The sequence below is a fragment of the Micrasema longulum genome, unplaced genomic scaffold (genome assembly GCF_059751315.1).
Source record: "Micrasema longulum isolate JH-2025_06_02 unplaced genomic scaffold, ASM5975131v1 h1tg000287l, whole genome shotgun sequence".
Taxonomy (NCBI): Eukaryota; Metazoa; Arthropoda; class Insecta; order Trichoptera; family Brachycentridae; genus Micrasema; species Micrasema longulum.
This window is the reverse complement of record NW_028277491.1, coordinates 709,813-724,854: the sequence shown is the minus strand read 5'-3', so window position 1 is coordinate 724,854 and position 15,042 is coordinate 709,813. Positions and strand designations below refer to the sequence as shown.

The window sequence follows — 15,042 nt, the reverse complement described above, 5'->3', positions numbered from 1 at the left end:
TACAAATAGCCGTCTAACCAACTGCGCCACGGTGCCTGATAATATAAAATAGGTAAAGGTTTAGTAAATAAGCATAATCAGAGTATAATATATGAAAACAAGTAATACATTTTGTTGTTTTAACCTAAGATTAGTGATATGCTTTTATTTAGAATTTTCATTCACATCGTTTTGTAAATAATTTTTTTAATTAATAATTATTAAACTAAATTTATTTTTTATTATTACTATTATACTTACTTAAATCAATGCAAATGCAAATTTATAAAATGTCAGTTTTTGTAAGTATTCGAAAGATTATCCTAGCAATATTATTTCTTTACTCTTACTTCTACTTTAATTCATAATGCTTAATTTTGTTTTCCTTTAATACTGCGTATACTTTTTTCGTCTAATTAATATTATTTTAACATGCTATTTAATAAGAATGTATTTTTTGTTGCCCCGAGTCCCGAAAGTCCTGAATAATAAGTCACTGGGATACACATACAGCAAGATAAATAAAAATAAAAATATGCTACTACTACTACCACCATCACGCCATTTCCTCGTAAGGGCAGGAAAAGAGAATGGACTGCCACACACGTCTATCCTGGAACCATACATACCTTGTTTCTTCCACTTTCATACATCTTGTCATACATGCCCTTCGGTTCTGCCTGATTTTGACAAGACCAGACTTAAGATTTTGGTGTATCTGATCATGTCATGTCTTCCTTGGTCATCCTTGTCTCACATTACCGATACGAGAAATTGTGAATAAGTAACATTACTTATTATTTGTCTGTTCGAATAAAAATAAATGTTTTAATAATATATGCTTTCAGATATTTAAAAACATAATTGGAAAATGGCCAAGTTGGGATTTTTATTTTTTCGGCATCCCAACACTGATCAACGGCCTCATCGTATTGTCCTCGTATGAACACTCACGGACAGGAGACAAGACCTTATGCCGACACCGAATCAACCGACACCGATTTTCTCAACGTGAGCGTGTGTCACTTGGAAGTTTGTTGGTTGTAAATGTTTTTTTTTTTTAAGTTTTACAATTTTTTTCCGAAAATGTCGCGTAAATGGCAACTGGAGGAAATTATAAAGTTAATTTCTCTTTATAGCGATCACGACTGTTTATGGCGCATTTGATTGCCCAACTTATAGGGAAAAACAATGTAGAAAAAACGCCATGGAGGTAATTATAACTACAGTAGAAATCCTAGGTTTCTCTGTTAAAGAATTGAAATTGACAATTAAAAGTCTGCGGTCACCTTACCTGAGTGAAGTTAAAAAGATCCATGACTCTGCGAGGTCGGGGGTTAATTCAGATGCTATATATAAGCCAAAAATACCGTGGTTTAATAAAATGGATTCATTCATTAATTACGTGCGATTAAAAAGAAACACAATAAATCATATGGCACGTACATCTTTATTATGGCATATTAAATAAATAGGTATAGGTTACTCAATTCTAGTTGAGGCAAACCAATATATTCAAAGGCTTCCAAAAGATACAGTAGTGTGTGTTTATTGAACTCGTAAGCCCAATTTGCACGAATCGTCTAAATCCACACGGCACAGTAAAATGAAGGTGGATTGACATTTATTATATTATTTTGTATTTATTTAAAATTTATTCAGGGGCTACTCTTAGGGGAAAATCCAGCAAAAGTAAATCAAGTGCGGATTAGTCACCTTATTGTGTTTGCCTGGCATCAAATAAATACATTTAAATAAATAAAAAAAATTGGAGCTTTAAATGTGCCGTGTGGATTTTTACAGCTGTGTGTAATGCGCCCTATTTCCAATTAGGATTTATGACTAGATTAAAATATTCCTAACGCAGGCATACGATGATGTTTAAACTTGCTATTTAATACACATTTACTGAGATACAATAAAAAATAAAACAAAAAAAAATATATAATAGCGAACGGTTATGCTGCGGTAGCAATTCCAGTGAATTCGGGTAAATGTAATTTAATCTCGGTGCTGATTACTGGTAAATAGTTAATTAAATATTTTGGTGTACGCATTTAAAATATAGTATCAAAAATATAAAACATTGATTTGAAAGACAAAATAATAAATAAAACAATGTTTTTTGCCATCATGATGTTTCTAAAGGTATAGATTTATTTATAAATCAACCGACTCGCAATCGTCAAGCATTATTTGTTGGAAAGTTCAACTGCTTTCCATCACCATTTTTAAGATTCAATGTATCATGAAAATACTATATCAAGTTTTATTCTATTTCTCATTTATATGAGTATGTCTTTTTTAGATATCTGCGCGCCATCCAATCCCTAATCCATAGTTTTTTCTTATTATTATATTGTTCATCTTCCAACAATTCCAAATACATCATGGTATAAAAGAAATCATATTTTTCGGGAACTCGCTCGCAACAAACGCCGCGCCGTTGTGTATTCATTTTCGTAGCGGTGACGTGTGAACTGCGGCCAAATTTTCGTATTGTCCCAGCGCTTATGTTCTGCGCGGTCAAGGCTGTCCACGGAGCCGGGACATGACCGCGCTCAGCCACCGTACGGGCTGGGCGTGAAATATAGTTCCTCTCCAACCGTAGCTTATAATCTTATAATTAATTTGAAAATAAGTTGTCATATGTTAGAAAACAATGAGTTAATGTTTATAAGTCGTTAGTGTGTAGTAGTGTAGTCATGTTTTAGACAAACAGTGGAAAAAAGAAGACTATTTATTTAATAGGATTGTTTTATACTTTATTCTTAACAAAATATGTGACAAATAGTAGAATAATGGAAACTTTAAAAAATAGTGCGCCTGTAACCTTAAATTCATAAAATTTGATATGATTCCATTAAAACCGTTTAAAAATGCATCAGTTTTTGACGCGACAGTACATACATTTTGCTATTTGGAACACTACGCCAATAATTTATAAATTAAAACAGTGCTACTTAAAGTGAACTGACATTTATTGATAAATACATAATATTTCAAATATCTGCCTTCTTATAACATACAAAATGATCAATCAAACCACTCATATGCGCGTACGTGTAATATTCATGTAAAAAAGTGAATTGAACAGGAATGTTGCGTCTCATAAAACGAAATGATACAGACCAAAATGGACACCAAGTCGTTGGAACAATAAGCATAATCCCTCAGTAACTATACACGTGCGTTTCCAGAAATTATCAACAGCCAGTGCCCCAGTGGACCACATGGCGACGGTATCTACCTACTATCTACAAAAGCTTCTCTTCGGACATCTATCTTCCTTTGTTAACCATGGAGTTGAAACGGTGTTTTTTATTGCTTAATTCTTGGCATGAATGAACACTTGACAAATTTACTACTTTGCTCTATTTTTTGTAAATTTATTGATGTCATTTTAACTTTGCTGGAATTTCACTCGTCCATGCGCTTTGTTGCTGCACGATGATTGGTTATCTAGCTTTCATATATCAACTTAGAAAAACCTAAATTTTGTAAATGTGGTCTAGAATTCCAATCGTCTATACGCTTAGTAGCTGCAAGACGTGTTGTAATCTTACTCCGTTTTATTACTCATATTATTAATTTTTGAAATATCATTAATACAATAAACTTATTTGTCAATTTTTAAAATGTGTAAATGGGGGCTAAATTTCTAACTGTCTATGCGCTCTGTAGCTGCAAGACGTCATGTAATATAGCTCCTATCTGTTATAACTTTTGATTGATCTTAATTGAAAACGAGGGACTAGAATCCCAACCGTCCATGCGCTCTGTAGCTGCAAGACGTACTGGGATATTTATTCACTGTACAGCGCCCTTGAGGTGATTTTCACAAAAATGGCGCTATATAAATATTCCAACTATATATATATATATGACAATATTGTCATATTATTGTATTGTCCTCGTGTAAACAAGGCTTAAAAGTAGGAACCTTGATTTTGTTTTCTGACACGTATTTTGTGACATTTGACGTTTCTAAAATGACGTTTTACGTTTTCTTGCAAAAGATTTAAAATTTCGAGTCCCGTTATTATAAAATAATATATGTGGAAATTCGATTTTATTTTTAAATATCTATCAGCACACATACTTCTTGTTTGTTTATGAACCTCAGGGTAAAAGTCAACATGTCGAAAGTTTGGAAATTTATTGGTCAGTATCAAGACATTATTTTAAAAGTAAAATGCGCAAACACATCTCGAGTTTTTCTAATATCTCCTTATATTTTGTCATTCAGATATTGGTGCAAATATAACAGATGATATGTATAAAGGCGTATATCACGGATCTAAAAAACATGAATCCGATTTAGAACAGGTTATGAAAAGATGCTGGGATGGAGGAATGGAAAAAATGATTATTACTGGGGGAAACCTAACAGATTGTAAAGCGGCGTTAAAATTGGCGGAAACTGATGGTTTGTTAATATATTATTTATCTTTCGGTTTGATATTCTACGGTTACTCCACACAATAAATGCGATATTGCTGCCATAAATAAAGGACATGAGAAATTGCTTAATGTGTAAATAACTGCTTTAAAACACTTGTGATTTGAGAAGCCAAATTTTCTACCCACACCAAAGTTATATTTGATGAATTAATGGGTCTTGGTACGAGCAATGAGGTATTGTTTTACCATGAGCAATTAATGTATTGTTGAAAAAATATGACTTTCATTCTTAATGGTGGATATAGTTTCCTTTAGTTACAGCATGTGTAGAATTGATGAGTTTGAATCATGGTATGAATCATGAATCATGGTTTTTCTATGTATGTAAAAGTATCGCACCCCTCTTTAAAGGTGTCCGATAACCACACAAAGTGAAGTATGGAAATCAAAAATGCCAGATTTGAAGTTCTCTGCAAAGCCGTACTTACAAATAGCCATGTCAATATTACAATGTATTTCTTTTTTTTTTTTTTTTAATCACTGAAGAATAAAAAAAATAATTACACATTCTGCTATATACGATCAAAGATGAAAAAATCTAAGGAGTGTTAACATGTTTTTTTTTATTTCAGCAAGGTTATACACCACTGTAGGTTGCCATCCTACTAGGTGCAATGAATTCCAAGAAAATCCTGAGAAGTATTTAAGCGATTTAAAAGAATTAGCCATCACCGGTGGTAATAAAATAGTGGCAATTGGAGAATGTGGTTTGGATTATGATCGCCTTAAATTTTGTCAAAAAGATGTCCAGAAAAAGTAAGAAAATAATCTATTACAGGCATAGAACTAAGAATAGTCCAGAAGGAGCGTAGAATCTTATTTGAATACATCGGACTGTGTCCAATAATTCCCCTACTTAGACACACTTTCGCCGCGCGCATACTTGAAGTCACCGAGTAATATTGCCAGATCGCAAAGAATATAACCATAACACAAATGTAAGGTAAAAAAAACTATTTGTTAATTTTTCGAAAAATTTTTGCGCACTCGGAAACATTGATTGACACAACAGAGTAGATAAGTAAAGGGTCATTTAATAAAAGTAATTGAATGAATGAAATTTGAACTTAAAAATATAAAACAAATTTTATTTTACATAAAACGGATATTTTTATATCATGTTAAATAATATTTGATGTTTTAAAGATAATATCGGTCAAATGTCCACTACGGCGTTGTTTAATCGAGGTTCGATTTTCATTATTTCTCTTATTATATGAGCAAAGTAGGGTAAAAAAATTGACTACCCGGGCAACACTAACGAAATTTCCATTTTGTTCCTTCGACAATCTGACAGATGGAAAAATAATTCAATTTTTAAGTAATGCATTTGTGACATACACATTCATTTGCTAATTACACATGAAATGTGATTGCATCCTGTTTCTTTAAGATCCTAGCAGTATTTCTACACTTGAAAAGGACACAACACGGCATGGTTAAATTCGAATCAGGAGTTGTGTACTGAGCAACGTCTACAAAGAAACTAATGGGTCAAAACGTAAACCTACTCATTTATGAGTAGTTGAGTCACCTTCTGTTTGATGTGCGTATGCAGTTTCTGGACTATTCTTAATTCTATGATTACGGGTTAAACTCATATTCTAATCATAAATTTTCCTGCTTTTGGGTGGCAATAGAAGAATATGGTTTGCATTATGATTATTATTTTAACTGTAAATAGGAGTAGAGATTCCAACCACTCATACCCTCCGTAGCTGCAAAAATGAGGAAGTTCAGTTATTATTGATAGACTATCAAACTAAGCCAAAATTAAAAAAACATATTTAGGTACATCGTAGGTATTATCAGTGCTGTTTTTGTAATTACTCCCAACAGTATCGTTACACGTTCTAGTCGGTAAGTCGACTTCCCGGAAACCGGAAATCCATCACGGAGGAACTTGTGATCTAGTTCATTTTTGAGATACTTAGCCATACAATTAAATGCTATAATTTTTACAGCACGTATGAAAACATTTTTAATATTCAGTTTCCCATATCACTGAATTTCCTCTTTGTTATAATCCTCATATCTATAAATTAAATTAATTTTTAAAAAGTCTATCTAGAGTATAGGTATTTCTCCCATATGTTATAATATTATCATCATTCCCTTTCCACACCTAATGGTGCATAGGGCACTGCATTGGTGCACCAATCCCAGCGTATCTTGATCATTTTTGTTACATGGAGGTAAGATGATCAGTCTTACACTTCAGGTGCCAGAACAGGGACTATGAAATATTCTAGTGTGAAAAAACCTTTTCAAATAAATGTTTCATATAAACCATGCCGGGAATCGAATCCGAGACCTCTTGCATGGTAGGCAAACACGCTGACCATTACACCACGAAGCCGACTAATAATATTATGGTCTGTATTATAAACATTAGTTAGTATTTTTAAAATGTCATAAGTTTTTGTTTGAGTAATTTATAAAACAAAATTTTATAGCCTGAATTTGCAATTAATTATTACAATATTTTGAGTTTGTCCAAATGTTTGTAGATAGGACTGGATTTCATCCTCTGGGGAGCCATTAAGATTAACAAATTACAACAAGGATGGAGAGCATTTTAGCATTTTTAAAGGAATATGGAAGTCTAGGCATTTACAGGGCTTATTCAGGCGTTGCCTAGTATGTGAAATAGTTCGATCAGATGAATCTCTTCACAACAATAAAGGTTTCAGCTCTTTAACTTAACTAAAATCAACAGATAGAAGCATTGAAGAAATATGGATGTTCAAACATAGGCAAAATGGTGAATGTTTGTAAAAAAAAAAACAGTGTGTAAAGTGGTCACTTAAACCAGCCAATGACAGGTCTTGAGGCCCATAAATGCCTAGACTTCCATATTCCCTTCTTTAAAATGTTCTCCATCCACAAAATTTGTTAATCGACATATTGTTGTATTTATGAATCTAATACCAAAAAATAATCAATGATGATAATTTTTTTGTTTCTCAGATACTTTAATTACCAATTACAATTGTGTGAGTCGTTAAACTTGCCTCTCTTCTTGCACTGCCGAGCTGCGTGGGACGACTTCTTGGAAATATTATCAGTCAATCAAGAAAAGTTACGAGGAGGAGTTGTACATTCTTTCGATGGCACAGAGGAAAACATGAGAAAAGCTATAGATATGGGATTTTACATTGGAATTAATGGATGGTATGTTGGTATAATTTACATTTGAGATCTTCAATTTACTTCTTGTCCTTAAGGTACTCAGGAAACTGCATTAGTACATAAATTGCAGTGCATGCCAATATTCTTATGCTCAAGATGGGCAGAATGATCAGTATTACACTTTAGACTCCAGTTGAGTGGGAATTAATCCTAGAAACACACGCATAGTTGCCAAATGAGCTTACCGTTAAACAAAAAAGAAAAAAGTGGACTCAACAATGTTTTGAGTATGTCCAAATGTTTGCAGACAGGCTGGATTTCCTCCCTAGGGAGTTATCTAGATCTAAATTTGTTGCAATAGAGGGAAAACGTTTTTGAGAAGGGAATTGCAACAAATTTAAATATAGATTCCCTAGGGACGAAACCCAGCCTGTCTGCAAACATTTGGACATACTCAAAACATTGTTGAATTAACTAACTGGTAAAAGAAGAAGTACAAAAATTAGAAAATTTGTTTTCAGGCGTTGCCTAGAAGGTGAATTGGTTCAGCCGGATGAATCTTACCCATATGATAAAGTTTTCATTTAGATTTGAATTAGCTTAATTCAGCTCTTTTACTTCACAAAAGTCAACAGATGGAAGAGTTGAGGAAATGTGGATGTTTAAACACAGGCATAATGGTGAATGTTACACAGTGTGTAAAGTGACTTTTTAAACCAGCTAATGACAGGTTATAAATATATATTATTATATATTTATAACTTATATTTATATAGGCTATCTCTGCAAATGCCTAGACTTCCATATTCCTTAAAAAATTTCCCTCTGTTGCAACAAATTTAGATCTAAAAAAGTTTAATGATAATTATTTAAAATAATATTTTATAATACATAAATATTACAAGAATTTCAGTATGCAGACCTTGATAAATTAATGTCCTAATAGAAAACTTGTAAAAATTTTAATAGATTATTGTATGAGTTTTTATTTTGTTCTTCTTTTATTTTTTTTCAATTTACTCTCTTCTTTTCCCATTTCCTCATCCTCCTGGTGAACTTTATGACATGTTATGTTTTAATTGGTTTTTTTATTACTCTGTATGCTTTAATTAATAGTGTTGGTTTCAATCAAATAAAAAAAAACTGTTTTACCACAAATTAAAATAGGAAATCTCTGAATTTGTAATTTGGAGATGTCTTACTAATGAACTGGAAGATCAATGTATCATTGTAGAATTAATTGAATAAATAAATATGTTAACTTACAATCTAATTCTTTGCAGCTCATTGAAAACAAGTGATAATCTGGATGTTGTTTCTAAAATACCGGCCGACAAAATATTGGTTGAAACTGATTGCCCGTGGTGTGAAATAAGGCCAACACATGCTGGCGCTAAATTTGTAAAAACACAGTATCCTTCAGTAAAAAAGGAAAAATTTAGTCAAGGATCCATGGTAAAGGGGAGAAACGAACCAATTAATATTGTGTAAGTATAATAATCCTCAGTTGTAAATCTAGGTTAGCAGAAGGCGTGTATTACTAAAAATAGATGAAGTTAGGAGACTGCCATAAAATCTATACCAGTTGATAAATATCTCAACAAAAATAGAGAACTTTTTTGAGAAGGATTATTAAATTCTAGTCATACAGGGCTTGTGACCTGTCACTGGCTAGCTTTACAGACTGTACCATTCACCAACCTGCGCACATGTTATGAACATTAATATTTTAAGGGTCCACTGCAATAATGCTGAATGTCCTGGCAATCTAGTTCTGAGATATTTGCGTTTAAAAGTTTCAACTAGATAATGCAAAGCTGCAGGATTAATAAAGCATAAGGATTTAAAAAAATGAATACATGAACTTTAAGTTTACATATCGGAGTATTGTTTTTTAATACTTATAAACAAAATATATTCCTATAATTCTGAGAAATCAGGAAAATAAGCATTTAAGTCTCAAAAAATTTGCACTATACTGATGAATGTCCACACTTTTACACAGTCAAAAACGATGATTGTCCGAGGTCATGCTAAATTAATTATTTTCTTCTACTACATTTGCAGCATGCGAAAGCTGGTCATAATAGTATTTCGTCTCAAGCCTACAGAACTTTTTCAGGAACTGCAGGTCGTTGTACTTTGCAGATGATATAGGCAGCTTGCTATATGCTGCATCAGGTAACTTGAATCCACCATCTTCCATATTCACCTTCATGGATTTGAAAGAAGCTGGTGTGTTTACTACGCTTGATTCCCATGGAGTGTGGTAAAATTTCTTGTGAAACACGAGTCGTGGATGCTCTTTATGGACTCTGAATTTACGTACAGGTCTTGTGGGGAATGAGCACGTCTTCTTGTAACGGTTTTAGGAATGCAGTCCAGCCTTAAAAGAAATCTTGTGAGCATTCGATGACATTGAAAGGTTTTGGTTTCCGTTGAACTTTACATACATGCTCAGCCCATTCGTGTGGGAGTTCAACCCTTGTTTTTTGGTTAATGAAAGCCATATTTCGGTCGCATTCCATATAGGAATGTCCTGTGATTGGAAAAATCACAGTGACAGAATCCAAGCGATTACAGTAGTGTACAATATAGTGTAGGAATGTGAAATCGTATAATTCTCGTTCTGGCCACAGCATGAGTCACAGAAAATGGTCAAAGTCTTGACCTGGGTATCCATTTCATGGAATATGCAGTGATGTGAGGCTACATCATCTGCACCTTTCTTTCCAGCACTTTCATCATAGGCGTAGAAATAAGAAGAGGCATCAGCAAGAACATGTATATTAAATAGATTGTAGTTTAGTCGTCTTTTATAATATACGTCGTTTGTTGTGATGTTAGGTACGTGAAGATTTTACCTCGCAGGGAAACTGTTGAATTGAACTATTATTTTGGCCCTCTGCTTATCACTGTTAACTAACGCCTACAGGCAAAGTCATTTCCAGTCTCGCGTCTTTGCAATCGAAGTTTCTTCAAAACATCGCTCATTCTTCCTGTAGATTTTTTCATTTTCGTACTCATATTTCTTGTTGTATCTATGCATTCCTCATTGTTTTCCGTTTTAGCAAAAAACACAAATTCACATAAACGGACCCAACTCAACTGCTAGTCAAAACTGAACTGAAAAAAATATGAAATAAATGACAGAATGATGAAATAAAAAATGGCGGTCGGTGTTGTCTGTGGACATTCATCATTATTGCTTTAAACGGGTGTGACATCAATCGTTCTAGTCGTAGCTATCTTTTTTCAATAAATTTATCTTGAGCCTGTCTGCGTTATTGCGCAGTTTGTAAATGTGAAAATATACTATGTAGATCAAGGAACCGAATGGCATAGTTAGTTTGAATTGGTAAAATTTTGGACATTCAGCATTATTGCAGTGGACCCTTCATTTGGACTCATTCAAAATATTTTAGCTAATGCATTTTTCGTATTATATCTATTTCTGCCTCCACATTATATGTGGATTGTTACTTTATTCACCAATGAAAATAGTCCATTAAAAAATATTTTTTTAAATTGAGATAGGTATTTTTAACCCTTAATCGAAATATTTATACACATCAAAAACTCACTTATAAATTGGGCAGGATATGAGTATGTATTGATTTATAACGAGCATTATCATAGTGCCCATCCACACCTAATGGTGCATAAGGTACCACACCGGTTGTAGTGCATCACGATGGCCAGATCAGTATTAAGTTTCAGGTGTCAGTCTCGAGACAATGCAATATTAGTGAGAAAACACCGTTTAAAAAAATATGTATTTCTTGCAAACCTCGTTGGGGGAATCAAATTTACGATCTTATGCATGGTAATCAAATTCACTAACCACTATCTTGTCACAAATACTATATCTTGTTTAATTTATTTACCCTTTTCAGACAAGTCCTAGAAGTTTTAGCAGGTGCAAGAAACGAAGACCCAGATGTACTGTGCACAACTATTCTAGAAAACACCAAGAAATTATTCTCCTTGAAATGAAACAATTTGAAAGGAAACTTTGTTGGTTCATTGCAATAATTGTTTTTGCTGTTCAAAATCTACTCTAAATGGTATTTTACAAAATGTGATGTAAAAAGTTGTCCAAAAAATAGTTGTTCCTTCTAATTTATAAACTTTCTGATTTTATTTAATTTTTATATTTCCAACTTACTAAATTTTAATGAAATAATGTTACTATTGTGTTGTTTAAACACTTTTATATATACAATAAAGTTTTACTGACCACCAAATATTCAAAACCCCATCTCTGAGTGAAATGTCCTTTAGATTTCTATCTGAAGAAATAATTAACATGAAATCTTGTACACATGTATTTACATAATTTTAAAGCAGGTTTAAATCATTTTAATAAAAATACTATAAATAAGGAGACATAGTGTAAATAAGAGTTTTATGAATAATAAATAGCAAAGTTATTTATAAAAACATGTGTTTTTATTTAATTATGAATTATTACAACAATAACAAAAAAAAATATGAAAAGAAAAATATAAATTATTGATTTTAAAATATACATACACCAGGTATTAAAAAAAATACATTTACGCTTCCGATCAAAAGATTTCAAAATATACAGACATAGAAAATGTGTTGTGTAAATATAAATTCTCTCTTAACTTCTAGGGATATCCGACAAGGCTAGGGGAATGTTGAAAATAACTCGCACAACACAAAGTGGCCATACACACTTCTAGATAAACTAAGATAATCCTCTCCCTCAGTCAATAGGCTGAGAATTTTTTAAGGAATGAAAATTAAATGCTTCGATAGATTCTTTTCCTTAAAAAAAATCCATTAATAAAATCTTTTGGAAACTTACACATAACAGCTATGTATTCTTTAAGTCTGATTTATGTGTACTTTTTGAGGGTAAGATGTTTAAAATTATTTTTTATGTATATTACGGAATGATTCAGTGTATTTTAGAATAGTGATCAACTTGTTTATGGAACCAGCCGTAATATTCGGCAGCATACAGCTGTGTAGAGTTAAGTGCTTGAAGGGTCTTGGCTTGAAGAATCGCAGGTGCCCAATTGTCCCTGAAATAATAAAATAAATTCACTGATAAAAATGGAAAATTGTCACACTATGTTGGGATTAACTTAATGAAAAGGCAGGGATAGTTTTGTTTTATGTACAGATTATAAAATAAATCAATTTAAATTTACATATATCGGTAGTCAGATGGCAGAAGGGACTATCTGTATTTTTTTCTGTGTTTTAGTTTTCAAAGGTTTTGTAAATAAACATTTCGGTAAATACACATAATTTTTTTTTATATAAACAGCATTATTTAGAATGGTGATTTGTTATTTCAAAATAACACTAAAATATTTTAGTTTGTGGATCGAAGTCTTGAAATTGAGTCTTATTTCAGCTTTCCTGAACATTTTTGAAAATTACAGATGGTCCCTTCTGCCACCTGACTACCGATATGTATTATGTGAATGTAACAAAAGGATTGATATACAGGGTGTTCTTTAAACCCTGTCACATCCGAAACCACGATGATCAGTATGAGCAAGAAGACATATTGGCATATTAAAATATTTTTTTAGAATGACTAAAATCTTAAAAAATAACATATAGAAAAAAAACAAATGGTTGATTATTTCTGCAGGGGAGAAACGAGGAGGGGGAGTCTGAACCGCACGGCCGCGCACCCCTCGCTTCTCCCCTGCAGAAGTAAGCAAGCATTTGTTTTTTTAAAAATGTTATTCATTCTTAACATTTTTTTTAATATGCTAATATGTCTTCTTGCCTATACTGATCATCGTGGTTTAGGATGTGACGGGGTTTAAAGAACACCTGTATAACTGCTGTATATAACATAGAAATCAAGATTGAAATGTCACTATCTAAATATTTGAGTTGTTCCATTCTTCTTTTTTTCTTCCCATATCCTCTCCTCTCTTCATAGTATAGTGTTATTTTTTTATTTTTGTTTTTAATTTTGTATAAAATTTTAAGATTCAGTATAATTCCTTAGAATATATCCATGTACTTGCAATTTTATCAAACTGAACGGTTTGGGTAGATAGGAAGAAATTGCCTTAAGGCAATCAATATGCCCATCCTTATATGTATATAGTGTTAAATAAAATAAATAAATAACATAAAGTGCAAAAGTAAATACAACATATGTATTTAAGAAAGAAGTGAAAAATAAATTCATATTTCTTTTTCGTGAGGCACTGATTGAAAACACCGTATATGTATATTTTAAAATTTATGTTTTTCTGATAATATTAACTAATTAAAAGTAAAATAAACACATTATAGTAAGACGTCACTCCCCATTATGTCCACAAGAATTGTTTTTTCTTTTACGTAGTGGGAAACGTTAATGTTAATATATGAATTAAAAATATATAAAAAATTGTACTTGGTTGTATTATTTTATACTTGTATTTTTTTTAGTAAACTATAAAAAATAATATGTCGTACATATTTTTACTCCTTTTTGTAATTTTTATTGTAAGGTAAAAGCCACTGCGTTGTGTGTATATGAAGAAAATAAAAGCTATTGTTGGTCGCAGGGTTATGCCCAGTGAGGTGTTCATATAGAAAAGAAAACGTTTTATGTGAAATAAATAAATAAATATTCAAAACGAAATTATCACCTTACCTTAATGCAAATTAAAAAATATGTTGTAAATTTGTGATGCCAACATTTTGTAATCGAGCCTTAACCATAACCAAGAAATAATTGTAGGTAGTTTAAAAAAGTAAAAGGAATAACCCACTAAGCCTCTATTTTAGAGGCTTGTCAGCAGGTGGGGAAGAGGGGATATGGAAGGAGGTTATGAAAATACACCACATCAATAGGGTATTTTCACGCTTTTTTTTTATTTTGCAAAAAAATAGAAAAAAAATTACGATGGTAACTGTACAGTTTTTATTTTTTTATGTCCACGCGTTAATTTTTCAGAGCTGTTTAAAAACGTATACTTTGAATTGGCGCCAAAACGAACATTCGGATGCCGTATGGGCTTGTGACGTCACGCGTTACGAATTTGACTGACCGTTCAAACAAATTCATACGAATCTGTATAGCCTAAGTGTTGTTTTTGTTATAATCGGTTGTTTTACACTGTTTTAACTAATTAACGCGCATAAAATGTCTTTAGTTATAAGATACAAGTACTGTTTAGTTCCGATGTGCACAAACACTACGGTGAAGACGCAAAATAAAGCTTTTTTGGCCATTCCTAGTACCTAATGAAAAAATGCAGAAAAAATGGTTGAACGCATTTGAACGTTATGAAACGAGATGTTAAAAAAAACAAACCACTATTCTTTTTTCCGTAGGTCTTGTTCAGTACAAAATACTATATTTTATGATGTAGACTATAAACATTTACTAACATTAGGTACTGAAATTAGCACTTATAAAGCTTGACAGGTACTACAATACTAAAATAGTTTATTCTTTGAACGTTATTGTTT

The 15,042-nt window shown here is 32.2% G+C and overlaps 2 protein-coding genes and 1 pseudogene across 2 annotated transcripts in view; 1 reads left to right on the top strand and 2 right to left on the bottom strand.

Annotated features, from left to right (window-relative positions):
• The first annotated feature begins 3,925 nt into the window (after nucleotides 1-3,925).
• Nucleotides 3,926-12,018, top strand: LOC148282822 (deoxyribonuclease TATDN1). The gene is made up of 6 exons (XM_088224503.1): nucleotides 3,926-4,143; nucleotides 4,229-4,408; nucleotides 5,016-5,199; nucleotides 7,414-7,617; nucleotides 8,859-9,062; nucleotides 11,472-12,018. Exons 1-6 carry the CDS (start codon nucleotides 4,095-4,097, stop codon nucleotides 11,569-11,571), a joined length of 921 nt encoding a protein of 306 aa, XP_088080629.1. The 5' UTR covers nucleotides 3,926-4,094; the 3' UTR covers nucleotides 11,572-12,018.
• Nucleotides 9,441-10,435, bottom strand: LOC148282823 (uncharacterized; annotated as a pseudogene).
• Tmem214 (Transmembrane protein 214) overlaps nucleotides 12,009-15,042 on the bottom strand; it is a 30,412-nt gene continuing 27,378 nt past the window's right edge. The window contains exon 10 of the mRNA XM_088224502.1: nucleotides 12,009-12,632. Within this exon, the coding sequence (XP_088080628.1) occupies nucleotides 12,506-12,632 (127 nt within the window). The 3' untranslated portion in view covers nucleotides 12,009-12,505. The remainder of the gene's footprint in view (nucleotides 12,633-15,042) is intronic.

Excerpts from the sequence above, each read along its gene's own strand:
- LOC148282822 (XM_088224503.1), top strand. The coding sequence starts at position 4,095 with ATGAACCTCAGGGTAAAAGTCAACATGTCGAAAGTTTGGAAATTTATT. Across the intron at positions 4,144-4,228 it reads GAAAGTTTGGAAATTTATTG|ATATTGGTGCAAATATAACA; the intron begins GTCAGTATCAAG and ends TTTGTCATTCAG. Across the intron at positions 5,200-7,413 it reads CAAAAAGATGTCCAGAAAAA|ATACTTTAATTACCAATTAC; the intron begins GTAAGAAAATAA and ends TTTGTTTCTCAG.